This window comes from Astatotilapia calliptera, chromosome 15, assembly GCF_964374335.1.
Source record: "Astatotilapia calliptera chromosome 15, fAstCal68.1, whole genome shotgun sequence".
In the NCBI taxonomy this organism is placed as follows: Eukaryota; Metazoa; Chordata; class Actinopteri; order Cichliformes; family Cichlidae; genus Astatotilapia; species Astatotilapia calliptera.
In genome coordinates this window covers 23,286,435-23,304,563 of record NC_137436.1, presented here as the reverse complement: position 1 = coordinate 23,304,563, position 18,129 = coordinate 23,286,435, and the positions used below count along the sequence as shown (strand labels likewise).

The following is an 18,129-nucleotide window of genomic DNA, read 5'->3' as shown; positions in this document are numbered from 1 at the left end:
CCACGTAGACACAGTCAGAAAAACCTGCTGAAGTTCAAGCCAAGCATCGGAGGAGGAAAGAAATCTGATTTACACTACATTGCACTCAGTATGGTTGTTAGTGCCAGATAGGCTGGTCTGGACATTACAGAAACTGCTGATCTGCTGGGATTTTTCTATGGCCATTTCTAAGGTTCACAGAGGATGGTCTGAACAAGAGAAAATATGCAGTCCTCTGGGCAAAAATGCCTTGTTGATGTCAGAGGTCTTAGGGGAATGGCAGACTGCTTTGAGCAGACAGGAAAGAAACAGGAACTCAAATAATTACTCATTACAACCAAAGAAGGCAATATCTGTATGCGCAACAGGTCCAATCTTGAAGCAAATGTGCTCCAGCAGCAGAAGGCCACACCAGCTACCACTCCTGTCAGCTAAGAACGGGAAACTGAGGCTACCGTTCACACTGGCTCACTGGGCTGGTATTGTATTGTAGAATCAGTATTTGGTGAAAACAACATAAAGCATGGATCCATCTAGCGTTGTAACAGCAGTTCAGGCTGCTGCTGGTGTTGGAGATATTTCCATAGCACACTTTGGGCCCCTTAGTACCAAATGAGCAATGTTTAAGCCTGAGCAGTGATTATTGATGAGTAGGGTGTGTCACGATCTAGCAGGATAACACACCCTGTCACAAAACTCATCTCCACCGGGTTTCTAAAACATGACAGGGAGTTCGCTATACATGGATGACGTCCACAGTTACCAGATGTCAATCCAATAGAGCATCTTTGGAATGTCATGAAACAAGAGATTCTCATCACGGATGTGCAGGACCTGTGTGAGGCTATCACATCAACTTTCCAGCACCTCGCTGAAGCTACGCTACACTATGAAGAATTATAGCAGCTCTGTGGGTTAAAATAGGGTCCAGTCTTGTACTAGTGAGGTGTACCTAATAAAGTGGCTACTTAATGTGTAATTTCTTTCAATCCCTATCCCTGATTAAACTAATGTTGTTTTATGAGCAAAGGCTTCAGACTAGCTTCTATGAGAAGAAGAAGGAGATAATAGTAATGGCCCATCTTTCATCATTTAGGAACAGTGAAAATGTATAACCAGATCCTTTTTGTTAAACATATGTCCACATACGAATGAGTCAGTATTTTATTCTGATCACAACAAAGATAACAATATTACACTGACGTTACTTTTCGACTGATAGCTTCGTATTTGCTGCAGCTCAGGTCTGCTCTCAGTAACATGATCAGCTCTATAACAGCACCACCAGAGGACGCTCTTCACCTGGATTTCAGATCAGCAGCAGCTCGAACCTGTTGCATCGTCACTGTGTGTAAGCGTGGTGAACAGCGCTCTCTAGAGGTTCACTGCAGCATTACAGAGACACCAACTCTCAGATACATTCAGAAGTTTAACTCGTCTTCAGAGACTTTGTTCCCTGCCTCAGACAGAACGGGCTGCCATGTTCTCGGGCTGCAGGGTGGAAGAGGTGGAGGAGGCAAAGGAGCAGTGCATGATGGGACAGAAGGGCTCGTGGGCTCTAAGAGCTTCGGTCAGCAGGTGCTGCTCCTCTGACAGAGAATCCACCTGGAGATGAATTCACTCTGTTACTGCTGTGTAAAAGCAATGGAGGTACACCAGAACTATTTGCTTTCATTTCTGCTGTGTTTTATGCATTTCATACAAACAGGACTTGCTGCTGTTTGTATAAAATAAAATTGTCTATAAAAGACGAACAGAGACAGAATTAGCAGTGTGTTTACCTCTCTCCTCAACTTCCTGTTCCTCTGCTCTAGCAGCTCACAGGCCTGGAGGTGAAGAGGGGGAAACAATGTGGGAAATACATGTTACATTAAAAAACAAAAGCTTTCATATGAATAAAAAAAAAATATTTATTTGAAAACAAAAGCTAGACTGAACATTTCATCTTTGGGGTATTTTGATTGGGATTGTAACTTTGGAAATGTGATTTTTGCATAGACACATAAATGTGGCTGCCACACATTCATTGCATAAATGCACAATGGGATTTTTATTGCTGCAGTCCCAGCTTGTAAGCACTCAGTCATCTCTGGATTTGAGAATATGGAGACAGAGAAATCAGAGAGCACTCTCCTTGCCCTATTTCAAAAGCCAACAAACAGTCAGGAGACACGCATCACTTTTTTTTTATTAATAAATAATAAAAAAAAAAAGCTATAAAAGTAATATTAATTAACTCAATTTCACTTCATATTTTTATCCCGGTGGTCCACATGTAAATTTGCTCTTCAACTGACAGTTTGCTTTAAACCAGCAGCTTCAAGCAAGAAAGGACCTGTCAAAATACTCACTCTAGTTTATCAGCCACATACAGCCCAATTTGATCTGAACTGTAGTAAAACCTAAAACAGTTTGAGAAACAAAACAGCCAGCCAGAAACACTCCAGCTGTAAATCAAAGAAACGTGTTGGCATGGTCGTTGGTTTAACCACCTCACTTTAGCCGATGTGTTATGGTCAGTAACAAGTCTGTAAAGGTGAGCGGGCGGTCATCTGGCTGTGATGAAATTAACGTCTCAGACAACCAGTCTCAAAGACACAATCTGTTCTCAGTGACTTGCAAACTAACCTTCATGGAGGAAAAAAATACAGTGCAAAAAATATTTGCAACATTTTGCAAACCTGTTAAGAGCCCAAAAATAGACCTTTTGGTGGGCCACTTTGGGCCCAAGTGCCATATGTTTGACACACCGACTTAATGCATATATCAGAATCTGATCAGCAGAAATACGTTCACCCACCTCGTGCAGCAGGTCGGCTCTCTGAGTTTGTCTTTTGCGGCTCTTCTGAGCTGCAACTCTGTTCTTCTCTCTCCTCTTCATCCTCCGCCCCTCATCCTCCGAACACTGACACAAACAAACAAACACTATAATCCGTTGACACGTTCTACAATTGTGATATTTTACGTCTCGTTTTTTACTGCTTAACCAGAGTTTGTTTGTGCAGATTCATGTGAGGACACTGGCAGCGTTACATCACATATCTGCCTATTTCTCACACAACCTCCATGTGAAGCACCGAGGGCGACCATAGCGATATCAGCCTATATACACAAGATGATGTTTTAAACCATCTTTAAAACTTCTTGACCCTTGACCTCCCCGTGGATTAATAGGAAGGTAAACAGTAAAAAAACAAACCTAAATGTACACGTGTTAAGAAAAAACACGATGACGTGATCTTTCTTACCTCCCATCCTTCACAGAGCTGGTTGGTGCTGATGTTATTCTGTTGAGACTGGCATGAAAAACCAGAGACTGACATCACAGGCTTTAAAATCAAAACCTAAAAGGAAAGACGACGGTGTTCTTAACACTGGTTCTGTCAGGAGACTGATAGGTGTGTGTGTGTGTGTGTGCTGGGCACTGAGTCCAGTCAAGTTCAAACACACTGGGTAGAAAACTAGCTCGAGTTTCACTTCAGCTTACTTTTCAATTTCGCTGCCTTTTTTAAAGAAGTGGCGAGCACAGTTAATGTAAGTCACGTGACTTGTGGGGCCCCATGGTTAACCTGTATTTAGCATATGGAAGAAGTCTGTCTTCAGGACTACCAGACAGCCAACTGAGATAATCAACAGACGAAGCAGATTCTATTTAAAAACAACAAACTGGTGAGACGCAGGACTTTCACCCTGGAGGTTAGGGTTCAGCTACTGTTTACACTCACACATTAGATTTATGCACCAAAACTATTTGGTTAGATTTACAGAATGAAATGTTGTGCATTAAAATACACACTTCTTCCATTCATAAACATGTTTTAAAGTTTCTGTTTTTACTGTGCGCACAGATCATTCCCATATTCTGCAGGTGACAACTATAAATCCACTACTTACAGTTTCTCTCAGTTAAAGTTTTGAAAAACAGAAAAGGGATTTAAAGAGTTATGACATAACAATATATTTAACTAAGCCGACAGCTTTTACGGAGTTTTAACCATAAATTTAAGGTTTATGAAGCTCTTTAAAGTGGATTAAAGTGACCACAAAGTGACCAATATGAGAAAGAAGTACAAGCAAAGCCCCTGGAATTGTATTATATACACATCATGCACAAGATAACAGAAATGACATAAATGATTTCATTTGATTCAACACTAATCAGTTTTTCCTTTACAAAAATCAATTTAGACTAACAAATGAACAAATCTGATGCTGATCAAGTTGAGATAATATGCAAAAACATGCTGCACGTAACTCCACAAGATTAAACCTCTGATGCTACTTTAGTCCTTGCAAGTGGACAAACAAATCAGCCAGTTTGAGGTATTTTTATTTGTGCTTTTGACTTGCCAAACAGTATCTCTGTTGCCGCCCACACATGGAACTGAAACTTCTGTTTGGCTTCATGGAAAAGAATGATCATGTTTACACTTATTAATTTCAGCCACAGACTGGATATTAAAAAGGGATGTATCCACTTTGACACAATCTGGTATATTTTAAGGCCCCAGTGTTGCTATTTTGGCCACCACAGTGCTGGTGAAGTGCTGACAGAGAGAGCAGTGAAAAGTTTTTGGCTAAGTTTGGACGGCAAGCTGCATACAGACACAGACCAGATCATACTAAAGCTAAACCTTGTACAATTGTTAAAGAGGGTGGAGCAGGTTACAGAGAGCAAAAGATTTTTGTAGCAGCTTGTAAAGCACATTTATTTCCGCTGTAAAGTTAGACATTTTAATGTGGGAGTCTATGGATGTGCTGGCTCTTGGGATCAGCCAAGTGGCCATTAGAGGAACTGCAGTGTTTGGGAATTTCACACTGGTTTAATGTTTCTTGAAGTGTCACTCGAGCTTGTCCTCTCCCACGCAGCACTCTGGTTTCTTGGCTTGGGGCACATAGCCCTCTGCGGCTGCTGCTTCCTCTACAGCTCTCTTGATTGGTTGCTTGTTTCCCATGGCTCTTTTCGCAGGAGGAAAAGGAGCCTCTGATTGGTCATTAAAACCAAACACTTCTCTGTGTATCTCCAGAGAGGCTTGGCTGGGTTTCATTTTGAGGATTTCGCATAGGCCTTCAACTTGTGTTTGCAGAGTGTTGATTGACTGTAGAAAAAAAAATATGTGAGTAATGACTCCATACATGAAGGTGTGACTCTATACATGAAGGACAACTTGCTAAGAGCTTTCAGTGTGTTACCTTTATGACCTGGATGGCCTGCTTTACCACACTAGGAGCGGCTGCTGTCAAATCATTCATGATGTTCTCTGGTAAAACACACAAGAACGGCTCTGTTATCGAGGGTAAACTGCACGTCAGCTGTGTCTACAGTTAGTCTTGTCTGTCTGCTTAGGCATTGTGGAGATTTGCTGCAAAATAAAAAGAACTGTCCACACTGATTTAACACAAAGAATATCACAAAATAGTCACAGAATCATTGGAAATACTGAAACTAAACTTACTCTAGGTGTGTGCAGAAGGGAATACTGTCTGGTATAAAATTTGTAAGGAAACAGTGACTATATCTGGACAAATACTGCGGTTTTATTTATATAGGACTGGATCGAAACAACAGTTACCTTGAGTTAAAGACCCTACAATAATACAGAGAAAACCCAACAATCAAACAACCACCTACAAGTAAGCACTTAGTGACAGTGGGAAGGAAAAACTCCCTTTTAACAAGAAGAAACTGCCAGCAAAACGAGGCTCAGGGAGAGGTGGCCATCTGCTGCGACCGGTTGGGGGTGAAGGTAAGAAGACAGGACATACTGTGGAAGGCAGCCATTGATGAATAACAACTAATGATTAAAAGTAAACTGGTGGAAGAACTCATCTATTTATACACCATATAAACATATCTGCTTGAGCCATTTGCTCCTCAAGCATCATTTATCGTTTTCAAGCTAATGTTGATTCAAATGTATTTTAAAGCGATTGATTCGGCGGCTGTGGCTCAAGAAGTAGGTCATGTACTAATTGGAAGGCTCCAGTCTTCATCTCCAAGAATCAATGGGAAATATACTGAATCTCAAGTTTCACAGAATGATAAAATGCACTAACACGTAGGAAAACGTGAAAGTGTGTAAATGAGTGATACCTTATATATGTATGACTGATAAAAATTTTGAGTGGCAAAATAAGGTAGAAAATTCTGTGCATTTACCATTTAAAGTGGCACTATATATATATATATATATATATATATATATATATATATATATATATATATATATATATATATATAGCGGAAGGGGCTACATGAATAGGATGACGGACCTATGGATTCTTCGATACCCAACATCCACAATGACGGCGAAACAACTAGTAGCTCAGTGTTCCAACATTCGAAAGAAGGGACTGCTCTCACAGCTACAGATTGACGAGGTACAACACAAATGCTACGGCAAGGAGGAGTTAGGACGCCAGGTCAGGGGGGAGATATCATCACCCCCACCCGAGATTGGGTACATAGCCCCAAGTGCGATAGGAGAAGGATCGTTGAGTGCGAGAGGAACTGACCTGAAAAATAGGATAGCTTGAAACCTGGATCCCCCGTAGCCGGTTACCAAGATTACGTGAAGTACCCTCAGAAAGTCTGCTAGATGATGTTAATGCAGCACTACGGACAATACCTACAACCACAATTACCGACACTAACAAGCTGATCTACAATACGGCAGCAGTGATCAGTGAGATGCTTGGCTACAAGTTGAACAGCCACAAGGGGCAGTACCCTCCATGGAGAAGGAGGCTAGAGGGCAAGATCAAAGTAGCACGGAGGGAGGTTAGCCAACTAACGGAGTTGCAGAAAGCTGCGACAAAGAAGGTGCATAAGAAATACAGCAAGCTGTCCATACCTGAGGCCTTGGAAACTGCCAAGCAAAGACTCACAGCCTTGGCCAGCCGCTTGAGGAGGTACACCAGAGAGATAGAAGGCAGGAGAATAAACCAGCTGTTCTCCACAGAACCAGCAAAGGTGTACTCTCAGTGGCAAGGGAACAATAATAAGAGAACAGCACCACCAAGGCTGGAGACCGAGCAATACTGGAGAGCATATGGGAGAAGGACGCAACCCATAACGGCAATGCTCAGTGGCTAGTGGATCTGAGGGCAGACCACAGCGACCTCCCTGAACAGGGTCCAGTAACCATCACAGTGGCAGATATCCAAGAAAGGGCCTCCAGTATGAAGAGTTGGACAGCACCAGGGCCCGACATGGTTCACGCCTACTGGCTAAAGAAGCTGACTGCACTCCACGAGCGTCTGGCAGCACAAATGAACCAGCTGCTAGCTAACGAGAGACACCCGGAATGGCTAACCGAAGGTCGGACGGTCCTGATCCCCAAGGACCCCAAGAAGGGACCGGTCCCCTCCAACTACCGACCAATAACCTGCCTCAGTACTACATGGAAGCTCCTGTCAGGCATCATATCGGCTAAGATGAACAGGCACATGGGTCAATACATGAGTGGGACACAGAAAGGAATTGGCAAGAATACCAGAGGCGCAAAACACCAGCTACTGGTAGACAGAACAGTCAGCCGAGACTGCAAGACCAGACTGACCAACCTGTGCACTGCCTGAATTGATTACAAGAAGGCCTATGACTCAATGCCCCACAGCTGGATACTGGAATGCCTAGAATTGTACAAGATCAATGGGACCCTAAGAGCCTTCATCAGGAACTCAATGGGGATGTGGCGTACAACACTAGAGGCCAACTCCAAGCCCATAGCACAAGTCACCATCAAGTGCGGGATCTACCAAGGAGATGCTCTGTCCCCACTGCTGTTCTGCATAGGCCTGAACCCCCTCAGTGAGATCATTAACAAGACTGGCTACGGATACCGACTACGGAACGGAGCAGTTGTCAGCCACCTCCTGTACATGGATGACATCAAGCTGTATGCCAAGAGTGAACGAGACATCGATTCACTGATCCACACTACCAGGCTATACAGCAATGACATTGGAATGTCGTTCGGACTGGAGAAGTGTAGTCGGATGGTAACAAAGAGAGGGAAGGTAGTCAGAACTGAGGGGATTGAACTACCAGAAGGCAACATTGCAGACATAGAGGACAGTTACAAGTACCTGGGTATCCCGCAGGCAAATGGGAACCATGAAAAGGCCGCTAGAAAGGCTGCAACCACCAAGTACCTGCAGAGGGTCAGGCAAGTCCTGAGGAGTCAGCTGAATGGTAAGAACAAGATCCGGGCCATCAACACGTACGCCCTGCCCGTGATCAGGTACCCTGCTGGGGTAATAGGCTGGCCAAAGGAGGAGATAGAAGCCACTGACATAAAGACAAGAAAGCTCCTTACCATGCATGGAGGGTTTCACCCCAAGTCCAGCACCCTGAGGCTGTACGCTAAGCGGAAGGAAGGGGGCCGGGGACTGGTGAGTGTCAGCACCACAGTCCAGGATGAGACAACGAACATCCAAGAATACATTGGGAAGATGGCCCCAACTGACCGAGTGCTCAGTGAATACCTCAGGCAGCAGAAACCCAAGAAAGAGGAGGGAGACGAGGAACCATCATGGAAGGACAGGCCCCTGCACGGTATGTACCACCGGCAGATAGAGGAGGTGGCTGATATCCAGAAATCCTACCAGTGGCTGGACAAAGCTGGACTGAAAGACAGCACAGAGGCACTAATCATGGCAGCACAAGAACAAGCTCTGAGTACAAGATCCATAGAGGCTGGGGTCTATCACACCAGGCAAGACCCCAGGTGCAGGCTGTGTAAAGATACCCCAGAGACAATCCAGCACATAACAGCAGGGTGCAAGATGCTAGCAGGCAAGGCATACATGGAACGCCACAACCAAGTGGCCGGCATAGTGTACAGGAACATCTGTGCCGAGTATAACCTGGAAGTCCCGAGGTCAAAATGGGAGATGCCCCCAAGGGTGGTGGAGAATGACCGAGCTAAGATCCTGTGGGACTTCCAGATACAGACGGACAAAATGGTGGTGGCTAACCAACCGGACATAGTGGTGGTAGACAAACAGAAGAAGACGGCCGTAGTGATCGATGTAGCGGTTCCGAATGACAGCAATATCAGGAAGAAGGAACACGAGAAGCTGGAGAAATACCAAGGGCTCAGAGAAGAGCTCGAGAGGATGTGGAGGGTGAAGGTAACGGTGGTCCCCGTGGTAATCGGAGCACTAGGTGCGGTGACTCCCAAGCTAGGCGAGTGGCTCCAGCAGATCCCGGGAATAACATCGGAGATCTCTGTCCAGAAGAGCGCAGTCCTGGGAACAGCTAAGATACTGCGCAGGACCCTCAAGCTCCCAGGCCTCTGGTAGAAGACCCGAGCTTGAAGGATAAACCGCCCGCAGGGGCGTGCTGGGTGTTTAAGTTATATATATATATATATATATATATATATATATATAAATAAACATTTTTCATGGCAACTGTATGAATGACTGTGTGACCTGCGATACTGTTATCGCTTCATGAGTCATTTACAACCTGCCGATATGTTTTTATTCACAGCCTTTGCTTCATTCTACTAAAAACGGTGAACAAGAAGTACTGATGTGTTTAGGTATTTCACTTCAGTGATGCTGAAACTTTCATGTCTGCCTTGAAAAAGAACCAGTTCTTCCTAAATGCACTTTAAAATAGCAAACACCCCCTCACTGAACAAAGGGCGCTTTATGTGTTTTTCTTTTTGACTCTACACGTAACCATAAGATGTCTAAATTTACTCTCCAAAGTAAGACAGTAACACTGTCCTGAGCCAGCAGTACAGCACTCTGTAGCTGGTGCTCAGCAATTCAAGTCAGCTGCAGGTGAACAGTCACTGGTATACCTGTAAAGATTTGGGGAAGAAGCTAAAATAAAAAATGTCTGTGTCTATAGAAATGATCAGAGGCTACTACCTTGATCAGGATCTTTGACCACCTCTTGAGGTTTGATGGCCTGCTCATACAGCCCCTGAAACATGAAACAGTTTGTTTCAATCTTTAGACAAATATCTGTTCATGAAAGATTCTGTGAAATCTATAATTAGCAATAAACATTTTCTCAAAGATAGAAAATACTCTTTGCTTTGAAAAACACTTGCCACTTTTGCACTTTAGTTATTCAATATATTTGTTTATTTTTATACAAAAAACTCAAATTGAGAGTAATGCACAATAATCAGAGCTGGTAAATCAAAAAATAAACAAGGAGAAAAAAAAAGCCCCACCATGATTTTCCGTTCAGCCTTGAGGGCATGCACCACATGAGGAAGGATCTTTTTGGGGAATGTACGGCGCCTTCTTGTGGTCTCAACAATAGTATCGTCCAGGAGGCTTTCCAGATCTACAGCTTCATCCTCTGCTGAGGGTGTTGGTGGTAGAGAAACAGACAGCATAGTTGACTTAATAAAGCTTTCCTTAAAATATAATAATTGAAACAAGAGTATGAAAAGGGCGAAGGATCACCTTCATCATCGGGCGCCTCCTCCCAAGGCCGTCCATTCACCAACACGTTAGCCTGAACAGCAGCCTCAAAATTCTGCACAGTTTCAAATAAACAAACACACAATCAGTGGCAACACACATTAAAATATGATGTCAGCTGTTCAACTGCAGCAGGATCAGATCAATTTGATAACGTTTCTATTTTGGTCAACACAGGAAGCCATATTACACTTTATTTTGCAGGACTGTCCTGATTAATCTAGTCCCAAAGAAGACTACCAGGATCATTTTCAGGAAACTCTGTTGCTGTTATTATATGAACACTGTACAGTCCTCCATACAAAGGTCAAACGTTGATCACAGTTGTTTCTGTACTTAGTTCACATGAAGCTTAAAGTGGGCTACAAATAATCTGCACAACTGAAACACTGTTTTCCCCAAATTTCCATGAAAACTTGGTTTCTTCTGCTGCAGCGTGATGATGATTCAGTATGAAGCACATAGCTTGAAATACGTGGGATGCACTTACTGTGTACTTAAAATAATAGTGTGATAAATAGTGTGATAAAAAGACTAAAACAGTCATGCCTGTCTTTGAGGATTTAGTCAGTGCAAAAACTGACACGAGTCACAACATAAACTTCAAACGCTGCGTTGGTTACAATAAAATAATTCGTTAGAATACTGACAGCCGGCAATATCTGTAGATTGTAAGTTTATAACGCAAGTATCCACACAGCAGTCAGCACAACTTAAAACACAAAACAAACAAACACACAGTATTTACACTCTCCATTTAATTATTCTCCATCCTAGAGCATTTAGACTACCCCTAAGTGAAATTTAGTACTGTCACCATATCAGATTTCCTCTATGTAATTAAAAAAAAAAAAAAAATCACCATAGTGGCATTTTTTCAGCTGTCTGTCTGTTGTCTCTTTTTGGCACAGACAGTCTGTAATCATAGGTGCATAAAGGATTTGTAAAAATAACTAGATCAAAAAAATGGGGTCATCACAGCATATCATCTGTCTCCATCTCATCCTAACCCATGCATCCTCATCTTCTCTTCAACTCCATCTTCAACATCCATTGTCCAATAGAGCCATTATCCCTCCTCTGCACTTTTCCACACCATCTGTACCTCACCTTTCCAACTTTGTCTCAAAATGCTCAACCTGAGCTGTCCTTCTGATGTACTTATATCTAATTTTGTCTCATCACGTTCAACTATCATCTTTTTCCACCTCTCGCGTGCACTGTCCATTTCTTTGAAAGGTGACCCCAGGTATTTAGGCTCCTCTACCTTCGCTACATCCGCTCCTTGCATCTTCGCTGCTACACCTGCCTTCCTCTCATCCACACATATCTATCCTGTCTTGCTTCAACTGACTTTCCAGAGCATACCTCCATTTCCCCTCTTCCACCTACTCTCAGTGTGGTCTGCTAACATCACAGCCCACAGACACTAATGCCTGACCTCATAACTATTACTGGTGAGCTTAACAGATGTGGCTTAATAATATCAAGCTGTAAAGTATATATGCAAAGATTTTATAAATACGCCTTCATTAAAACAACTATCAGCGGCCTGGCATCTACAGTTTAGCATTGCCCACATCATGTTCAGTTACAGTCAATCCCAAAATGTGAGAAAGGACTCGGACTCACTGCCAGCAGCTCCTGCAGTAAAACTCGCTTCGTCTCCTCCGGAAAGTCCTCCGGCTGCCCGTCCAGAGCCGTCTTTAAAAGTTCTTTGTATTTGTTCACCTGCTCACTTACTACTTTCTTCGAGGTTACCTGGACCCTGTACTCTGGATTTGTTTCCTCACTTGGTAAGATTTCACTCTCTACAGCCTCCATCTTTACCGCCAACTTGTTTATATTTTTTTTAACGCAACCCGGAACTGAACAGAAACGAACCGGTCCTTCTACCATAAATGACCGTGAAGGAACAACGTTTATTTCTGGAGGAGTGTTCCGGGATGGTTGTTAGCTATGCTACTAACGCAGAGAAGTTATTCTAATATTATTTGGTCTCTTAGCTTTTATTTGTTGATTTTCAATGGAGAATGGCTTCGTTGATTGTCACTGTCATATCTCGGCTCATGAGTTTGAAGAGGTAAATTGTCACATGTTGGAAATTATCCGTCACCTCTTCATGAACTGCAGGAAATTTGGAGCATTATTTACTCTTTTTATTTACAGTCTGATTACAGCTCCTAGCTTTATATATACTACTCAAATATAGCCTTTCTTTTACTTTTAGGATTTCGAGGATGTGATCCTGAGGACGAGGGAGGTAAGCATAATGAATTCCTTTTATACCTTCACATATGCCTTACAGATCTTGGCCATTTGAAACCTGTAGATATTTTCAGAGCCATTTGGAAATACAGCCTGAAACTACAGATGAAGAAAACGTGTAGTTGTATGTTTCATCTTGTTTCACACAAGTACAATAAGTGCAGTTTAATATAATATTTAAAATAGTAAGCATGCAGTTATGTGTGTCTATGTGTAGGCTGGTGTGAAGACTCTGGTTGCAGTTACAGAAGAAGTCGGAGAGTTTGCCCGAGTTCTCCAGCTGCAGGAAAGGTCTGCACGTCTGCAAAGCACATTGTCTGTCTCACAAACATATATTATGCTGCTTGCTTTTTATTGAGAGGACACCAAATTGAAGAAAAACGACATCAACAGCATAAAGCCTAAAAGAATCATTAAGCTGAAATAAGACAGGAGAAAAAGAGACAAAATTTCAGTTATTTGCTGATGAAATAAATACAACTATCCAGGAACTTAGGTGCAACTAAAGGTTAGGTTTTCTGAACTAATATTTGTATAGTAAAAGTACACAGACACACTGAGGTGCGCTCACAGTAAGAACAGAGCTTGTGTTACTTTTCCTCTAAAGTCAGTCATGCAGAGTGTAAAGAAAACAAATGTGTATATACTGTTCTGCACAGCTGTTCACAGCTGGAAAGCATTGCATTTATTATCTTTGATGTTATGTTGAATTCCTTTCTCACAGCTATCCAGATCTCGTGGCTCCGTGTTTTGGCATCCATCCGCTGCAGGCTGCCGAGGGCCCTCAGCAGCGCAGCGTGAAACCTCAGGTAGTGAACCAATGTGTAGCGCATCTGTCTTTTAAATATTTTACTTAAATAATCATGAAAAAATGGGAAGGAAATCTGTATCCAGACTGTATCCAGTGATTCATGTAGTTTGCTTACTATGGTAGAAATCTGCTTTAATTCTTCATGGCAGCAATTCAACCAGGTGCTTGAAGTATTCCTCAGAGATTTTGGTCCAAGATAGCATTATCCATCCAGTACAGATTTGTTGGCTGCAGATCCATGATATGAATCTCCTGTTCCACCGCACCACACCCTAAAGTGCTCTGTTGGATTGAGATCTGGTGACTGTGGAGGACATTTGCATACATGTTCAAGAAACTAGTTTGACAAGGATGTACCAACCAGCTTGAAGCAACCATCAACAGACAGGCACACTGTGGTCATAAAGGGATGGAAATGGTCAGCAACAGTAATCAGAAAGGCTGTAATGTTTAAAGGATGTTCAATCTGTTCTAAGGTGGTGCAACGTGTCAAACCATTACACCACCGCAGACTTGAACAGTTAATACAAGGCAGGATCCATTTCATGTTGTTTATACCAAATTCTGGCTTTCTGTTTTTCAAATTTATTGTTGTTTAATTTTAGCGTCAGTTTTCCTTTCTTCGCTGACGGGAGCGGCAGCCCATCAGAAACAGAATGCTTATTAATCCCTAAGGAAATGATGTAATCAGACCACCATTGTGGTCTTCTGCTACGCATTTGCTTCAAGTATCTGTGAGTGCGTGTCTGTGTGCTCAGAGATGCTCTTCTGCACACTTTAGCTATAACAAGTGGTTGTTTGAGTTATTGTTGCAGCAGTCTGGCCATTCTTCTTTGATCACTGTCATTAACTTCACATTTAAACTCACAGAACTGCTGCACACTGGTTGTTTTCTCCTTTTCAGACTATTCTCTGTAAACCCTGAAGATGGTGTGGGAAATTTCCAGTAGATCAGTGTTTGCTGAATACCCAGAAAAATATTTTTTTAATGTTTTTTTTTTTTTTTTCTTTTTTAAACCTCACCTTTAATAAAGAAATATGTTCTACAGGATCTGGACGTCGCCCTTCCACACTTCTATAATCACAAAGAACGCCTGGTCGCTGTTGGAGAGGTAGACTTTTAACCTCTAACTGAACCTTATAATAATCTCTTTTATTAAACTATTTTTAATTTTTCTGTGGATTTAATAAAACATGTTTATATGTCTAAGCTAAACGTCTTTTTAAATTGACTAAGAAGTGTGCTGCATCTCAGACTCCATGAAATGGAGCTCAGTAGGAAAAAGTTTAACCAAAGTTTTATATAATAAATAATTCCATGACTGGAAGACTTCATAGATCATTTAAGTTATATCAGCTTCTGAAGGCTTAAGGGTGGTCATGGATTCAACTGTTACAAACACACACACTAACACACACTGTGTCTGCCCCATGTTAAAAAAATCTTTACATTGTTAACGTAACCTGTCTTGAAGCAAAGCAGATTAAACTTGTTAAAAGCCCCGATTTACCTGCTAATCTCGCTTGTAAGAAAAGGTTAATGCACACGGTCAGTAACAATCTTTCTCAGGCTCACAGACAGTCACACACACTAACTGCTCTCCAGCAGGCGCTGATGGTGCAGGGAATTTCTACATGGTCTCAATGAGGAATGTGTGTTTTTTCAGCACATTTCAGGCGTCACAGGGCTAAATCGACACTCTCCTACTGCTGTTTCCAGCTGTTGGATTAGGTTGGAGACGTAGAGCTCCATCCTCTGCTTCACTGAGCACATTTTAGTTCAGCTACAGTTTGAATCTGTAACCTTTTCCCTCATATCTGGTCTGGCAGTTTTTTCTTTAATCTGCGGATGCTTGAGTGGTTGCGGGTACTTTGTGGTTTTAGGTTGAGCAATCAAACCAGTTTGACTCGACTTCATTTGGACATAAGCTCTGTGAGAACTGACTCACTTGAGAGATGGCGACTTAAACCTCTTCCTTGCCAGAGGCTCATGCACCAGAGCAGGTGTCAGTTTTTAAGGTGGCACACACAAATCCAATGTAGCATTTGGTGCGCCTCATTTCTGTTTCTTATAGAAATTTCTTATGTTTCTTCTCTTATGAAACTTAATCAGTAACGATTCACTGACATAGATCAAAGTTGAGAGTTTAAAGAGCGAACCTGAGACCAAGGTTTAGTTTCTACCGTAGCATGCATAAACCCTTTGAATACTGAACTTGTAGATCAGTGCGTTAAATGTTTATGTCAAGTTAATGGTGAGCATTAAGATGCTAGTCTGAGTGTACCTTTTCAGGAAATGAAATTTTGATTAAATTTGTTCTAAAAACGACTTAAAATTTGGAACGATCATAGTGAAAAAGAAATGCAAAGTGATTCTGGTCTTCTAAAACTTTTCCTACATTAATAGTAGTCTGGGATGGGATGACTGATTAAAAAAAAATGTATTTATTTTTTACGATTTGGGCTTGGGGTGTGTAAGGTCCTACTTTCAAATCCCGGATCAGCCCCAAACTTTTACGTACTCTTAAAGGGTCCAGGGGATGAGGGAAATATCTAAAGGAGACGTGGGAGGCAAAATGGTTAAATTAAAGGGTTTTATTAATGTTTTTATTAGTAATTCAACTAAAAGAGACGGACAAGCCCTATCACATTTTAAAGAAGGAAAACGACAAAACCCAGTAGTTGGTCAATAAACTGAAAAGTAAGTCAAAAAAGGGTTAGTCACCGAAACACACTCCTCTCCACAGAGCAGGCCACCTACAAAACCCAACAAGGCTCTTTGGCACTAGACCTCACCTGTCTCTGGTCCTAATTGCTGATTAGAGTCAGCTGTGCAAAAAGGGTGGCACCTACGGTAGGAGAGAGCAGGACACACCCACACAAGTTCAATTTCACAGGAGGCCCTGCTAGGGCCATAACAGCCTTCTTTTAATTTTTCAGATTGGTTTAGACTTCACTCCCTGGTGCGCCCCGACTCAGCAGGACAGAGATGACCAAGTGACCGTCTTCATCAAACAGCTCAGCATCGCCAAGGAGCTGGACTTACCTGTGTGAGGACTAATTAAAATAGCTGTTGTTAGAGTTCAAATTCAAGTTCTTTCCCTTTTCACAAATATAACACAGGGTTTATATTTGTGTACTCCACTGTGTTGAATTCCATTGTTTCATTGCTTTAAGGTTTGAACTTCTAAAGTGTTTGAACTTTTAAATGACGGATTTCATTTAACACATTTTAGGACCAAACAAGATCTTATAGCTTAAAGAAGTCCTAGTGCATCAAGACTCAGTGTAAACATGAATGAACAAATCATGCAGAGTCCAAGAATAAAAATATGAAGCTCACATTGAGCTTTTTACCCCGAGCCTGTGTTTCCCAGAAATAATCAAACAGTCAGTCTGCCGAGCATGCACAAGTCGCTAAGTGAAGGTTTTTAATCCACATAGAAGTCTGTGTAACGTGTCGATTGTGAATTTCTGTTCAGGAACGTCCACTCCAGATCAGCTGCTAGGGTCACGATTGAGACCATGAAGGAACAAGGTGAGTGTTAGATTCCAGCGAACCGTGCCGACATCTGAACGTTATCTCATGTTCTGTTTTTCTGTCAGGCATCAGCCGAGCTCTGCTTCATAACTTTGCGGGGAAGCCATCGGTCGCTCTGGAAGGTGTGAAGGCGGGCTACCTCTTCTCTTTTCCCCCCGCCGTCTGCAGAAGCAAACAGGTGAGATGAAAAATGTCGTCCTGTGGAAAAACATTTTTTAACATTTTTTGCTGAGTCACCTGAATAAACAGTTTTAGTACCGCCACACAGAGAGACAAGTTAATCAAGCAGATCCCATTGGAGCACATTTGTCTTGAGACCGACTCTCCTGCCCTCGGGCTTCACCAGCATGTAAGTTTTAAAGGCTTTAAAGTCATCATCATATTGAGACACAGCGCCACAAGTGCAGACATGTTTAATCTGTCTTTTGTCTGCCAGGTGAGGAATGAGCCCGCTAACATCATCCTGCCATGTCGCTACATCGCCGATGTCAAAGGTCTCCCTCCAGAAACTGTTCGGCTGGTCACCGCACACAATGCATACAGACTCTTCCCCAAAGCTAAAACACGCTGACAGTGACATGAGCGTGATTTCGAAATCCAAGGCTCACCCAGTGTGTGACGTCATGGAAAAGATAACTCCCTTTACTACTTAGGGGTGAATCAATTTTTTAATATAAATTTATTTTGCCCAAAACACCAGAATCTCAGGTTAAACCTCACAAAATTTCAACAACCACCAAACAGCTAAAACAGTAAATGCGAGCAGGAACACGGATTCTGCACAAAGACGTAAACACAAAGCGCGGACCTGCTGACGAATCAGTGAGATGTCGCCTTTCTCACCCGACGGCACGGACACGTTCGGGGCTGAAAGCGGTCGCGCTTTGTGTTTACGCCCTTTTTGCGCTGATTCTAAAGCTGTTAGTTTTATCTCTCTCCAAATATATTGACTGAACCAGCAGCAAAAGAAGATCCAAACGCTTCACATAAACAGTGTCATGAATTCACTCTGACTTTTGCCGTTTTGCTTCCACCACGATAAAATCACACTTCATGCACAGCTCTCTCTCTC

General features: G+C 42.4%; 3 protein-coding genes across 7 annotated transcripts; 1 reads left to right on the top strand and 2 right to left on the bottom strand.

Annotated features, from left to right (window-relative positions):
• Positions 1-1,129: 1,129 nt before the first annotated feature.
• On the bottom strand, positions 1,130-3,604 carry batf3 (basic leucine zipper transcription factor, ATF-like 3). Of its 2 annotated transcripts, XM_080289684.1 has the most exons (5): positions 3,467-3,604; positions 3,228-3,323; positions 2,780-2,884; positions 1,761-1,805; positions 1,130-1,584 (listed from the first exon to the last, which is right to left on the bottom strand). In XM_080289684.1, exons 2-5 carry the CDS (start codon positions 3,300-3,302, stop codon positions 1,441-1,443), a joined length of 369 nt encoding a protein of 122 aa, XP_080145810.1. In that variant the 5' UTR covers positions 3,303-3,323; positions 3,467-3,604; the 3' UTR covers positions 1,130-1,440. The 2 variants fall into 2 exon arrangements, with proteins under 2 accessions (XP_080145810.1, XP_025998975.1); XM_026143190.2 differs by lacking the exon at positions 3,467-3,604 and having other exon boundaries at positions 3,228-3,419.
• A 443-nt stretch (positions 3,605-4,047) lies between these two features.
• On the bottom strand, positions 4,048-12,325 carry nsl1 (NSL1 component of MIS12 kinetochore complex). Of its 2 annotated transcripts, none has more exons than XM_026194867.2 (6): positions 12,070-12,325; positions 10,420-10,492; positions 10,182-10,312; positions 9,871-9,925; positions 5,173-5,240; positions 4,048-5,078 (listed from the first exon to the last, which is right to left on the bottom strand). In XM_026194867.2, exons 1-6 carry the CDS (start codon positions 12,259-12,261, stop codon positions 4,821-4,823), a joined length of 777 nt encoding a protein of 258 aa, XP_026050652.2. In that variant the 5' UTR covers positions 12,262-12,325; the 3' UTR covers positions 4,048-4,820. The 2 variants fall into 2 exon arrangements, with proteins under 2 accessions (XP_026050652.2, XP_026050651.2); XM_026194866.2 differs by having other exon boundaries at positions 4,293-5,078; positions 10,182-10,315; positions 12,070-12,311.
• A 26-nt stretch (positions 12,326-12,351) lies between these two features.
• On the top strand, positions 12,352-18,117 carry tatdn3 (TatD DNase domain containing 3). Of its 3 annotated transcripts, none has more exons than XM_026194871.2 (10): positions 12,352-12,520; positions 12,668-12,700; positions 12,923-12,996; positions 13,430-13,514; positions 14,566-14,628; positions 16,457-16,566; positions 16,999-17,054; positions 17,123-17,235; positions 17,313-17,406; positions 17,494-18,117. In XM_026194871.2, the coding sequence occupies exons 1-9, from the start codon at positions 12,464-12,466 to the stop codon at positions 17,370-17,372; spliced, it is 651 nt and encodes a 216-aa protein (XP_026050656.1). In that variant the 5' UTR covers positions 12,352-12,463; the 3' UTR covers positions 17,373-17,406; positions 17,494-18,117. The 3 variants fall into 3 exon arrangements, with proteins under 3 accessions (XP_026050656.1, XP_026050655.1, XP_026050654.1); XM_026194869.2 differs by having other exon boundaries at positions 12,354-12,520; positions 17,326-17,406; XM_026194870.2 differs by lacking the exon at positions 14,566-14,628 and having other exon boundaries at positions 12,353-12,520; positions 17,326-17,406.
• The last annotated feature ends 12 nt before the right edge of the window (positions 18,118-18,129 follow it).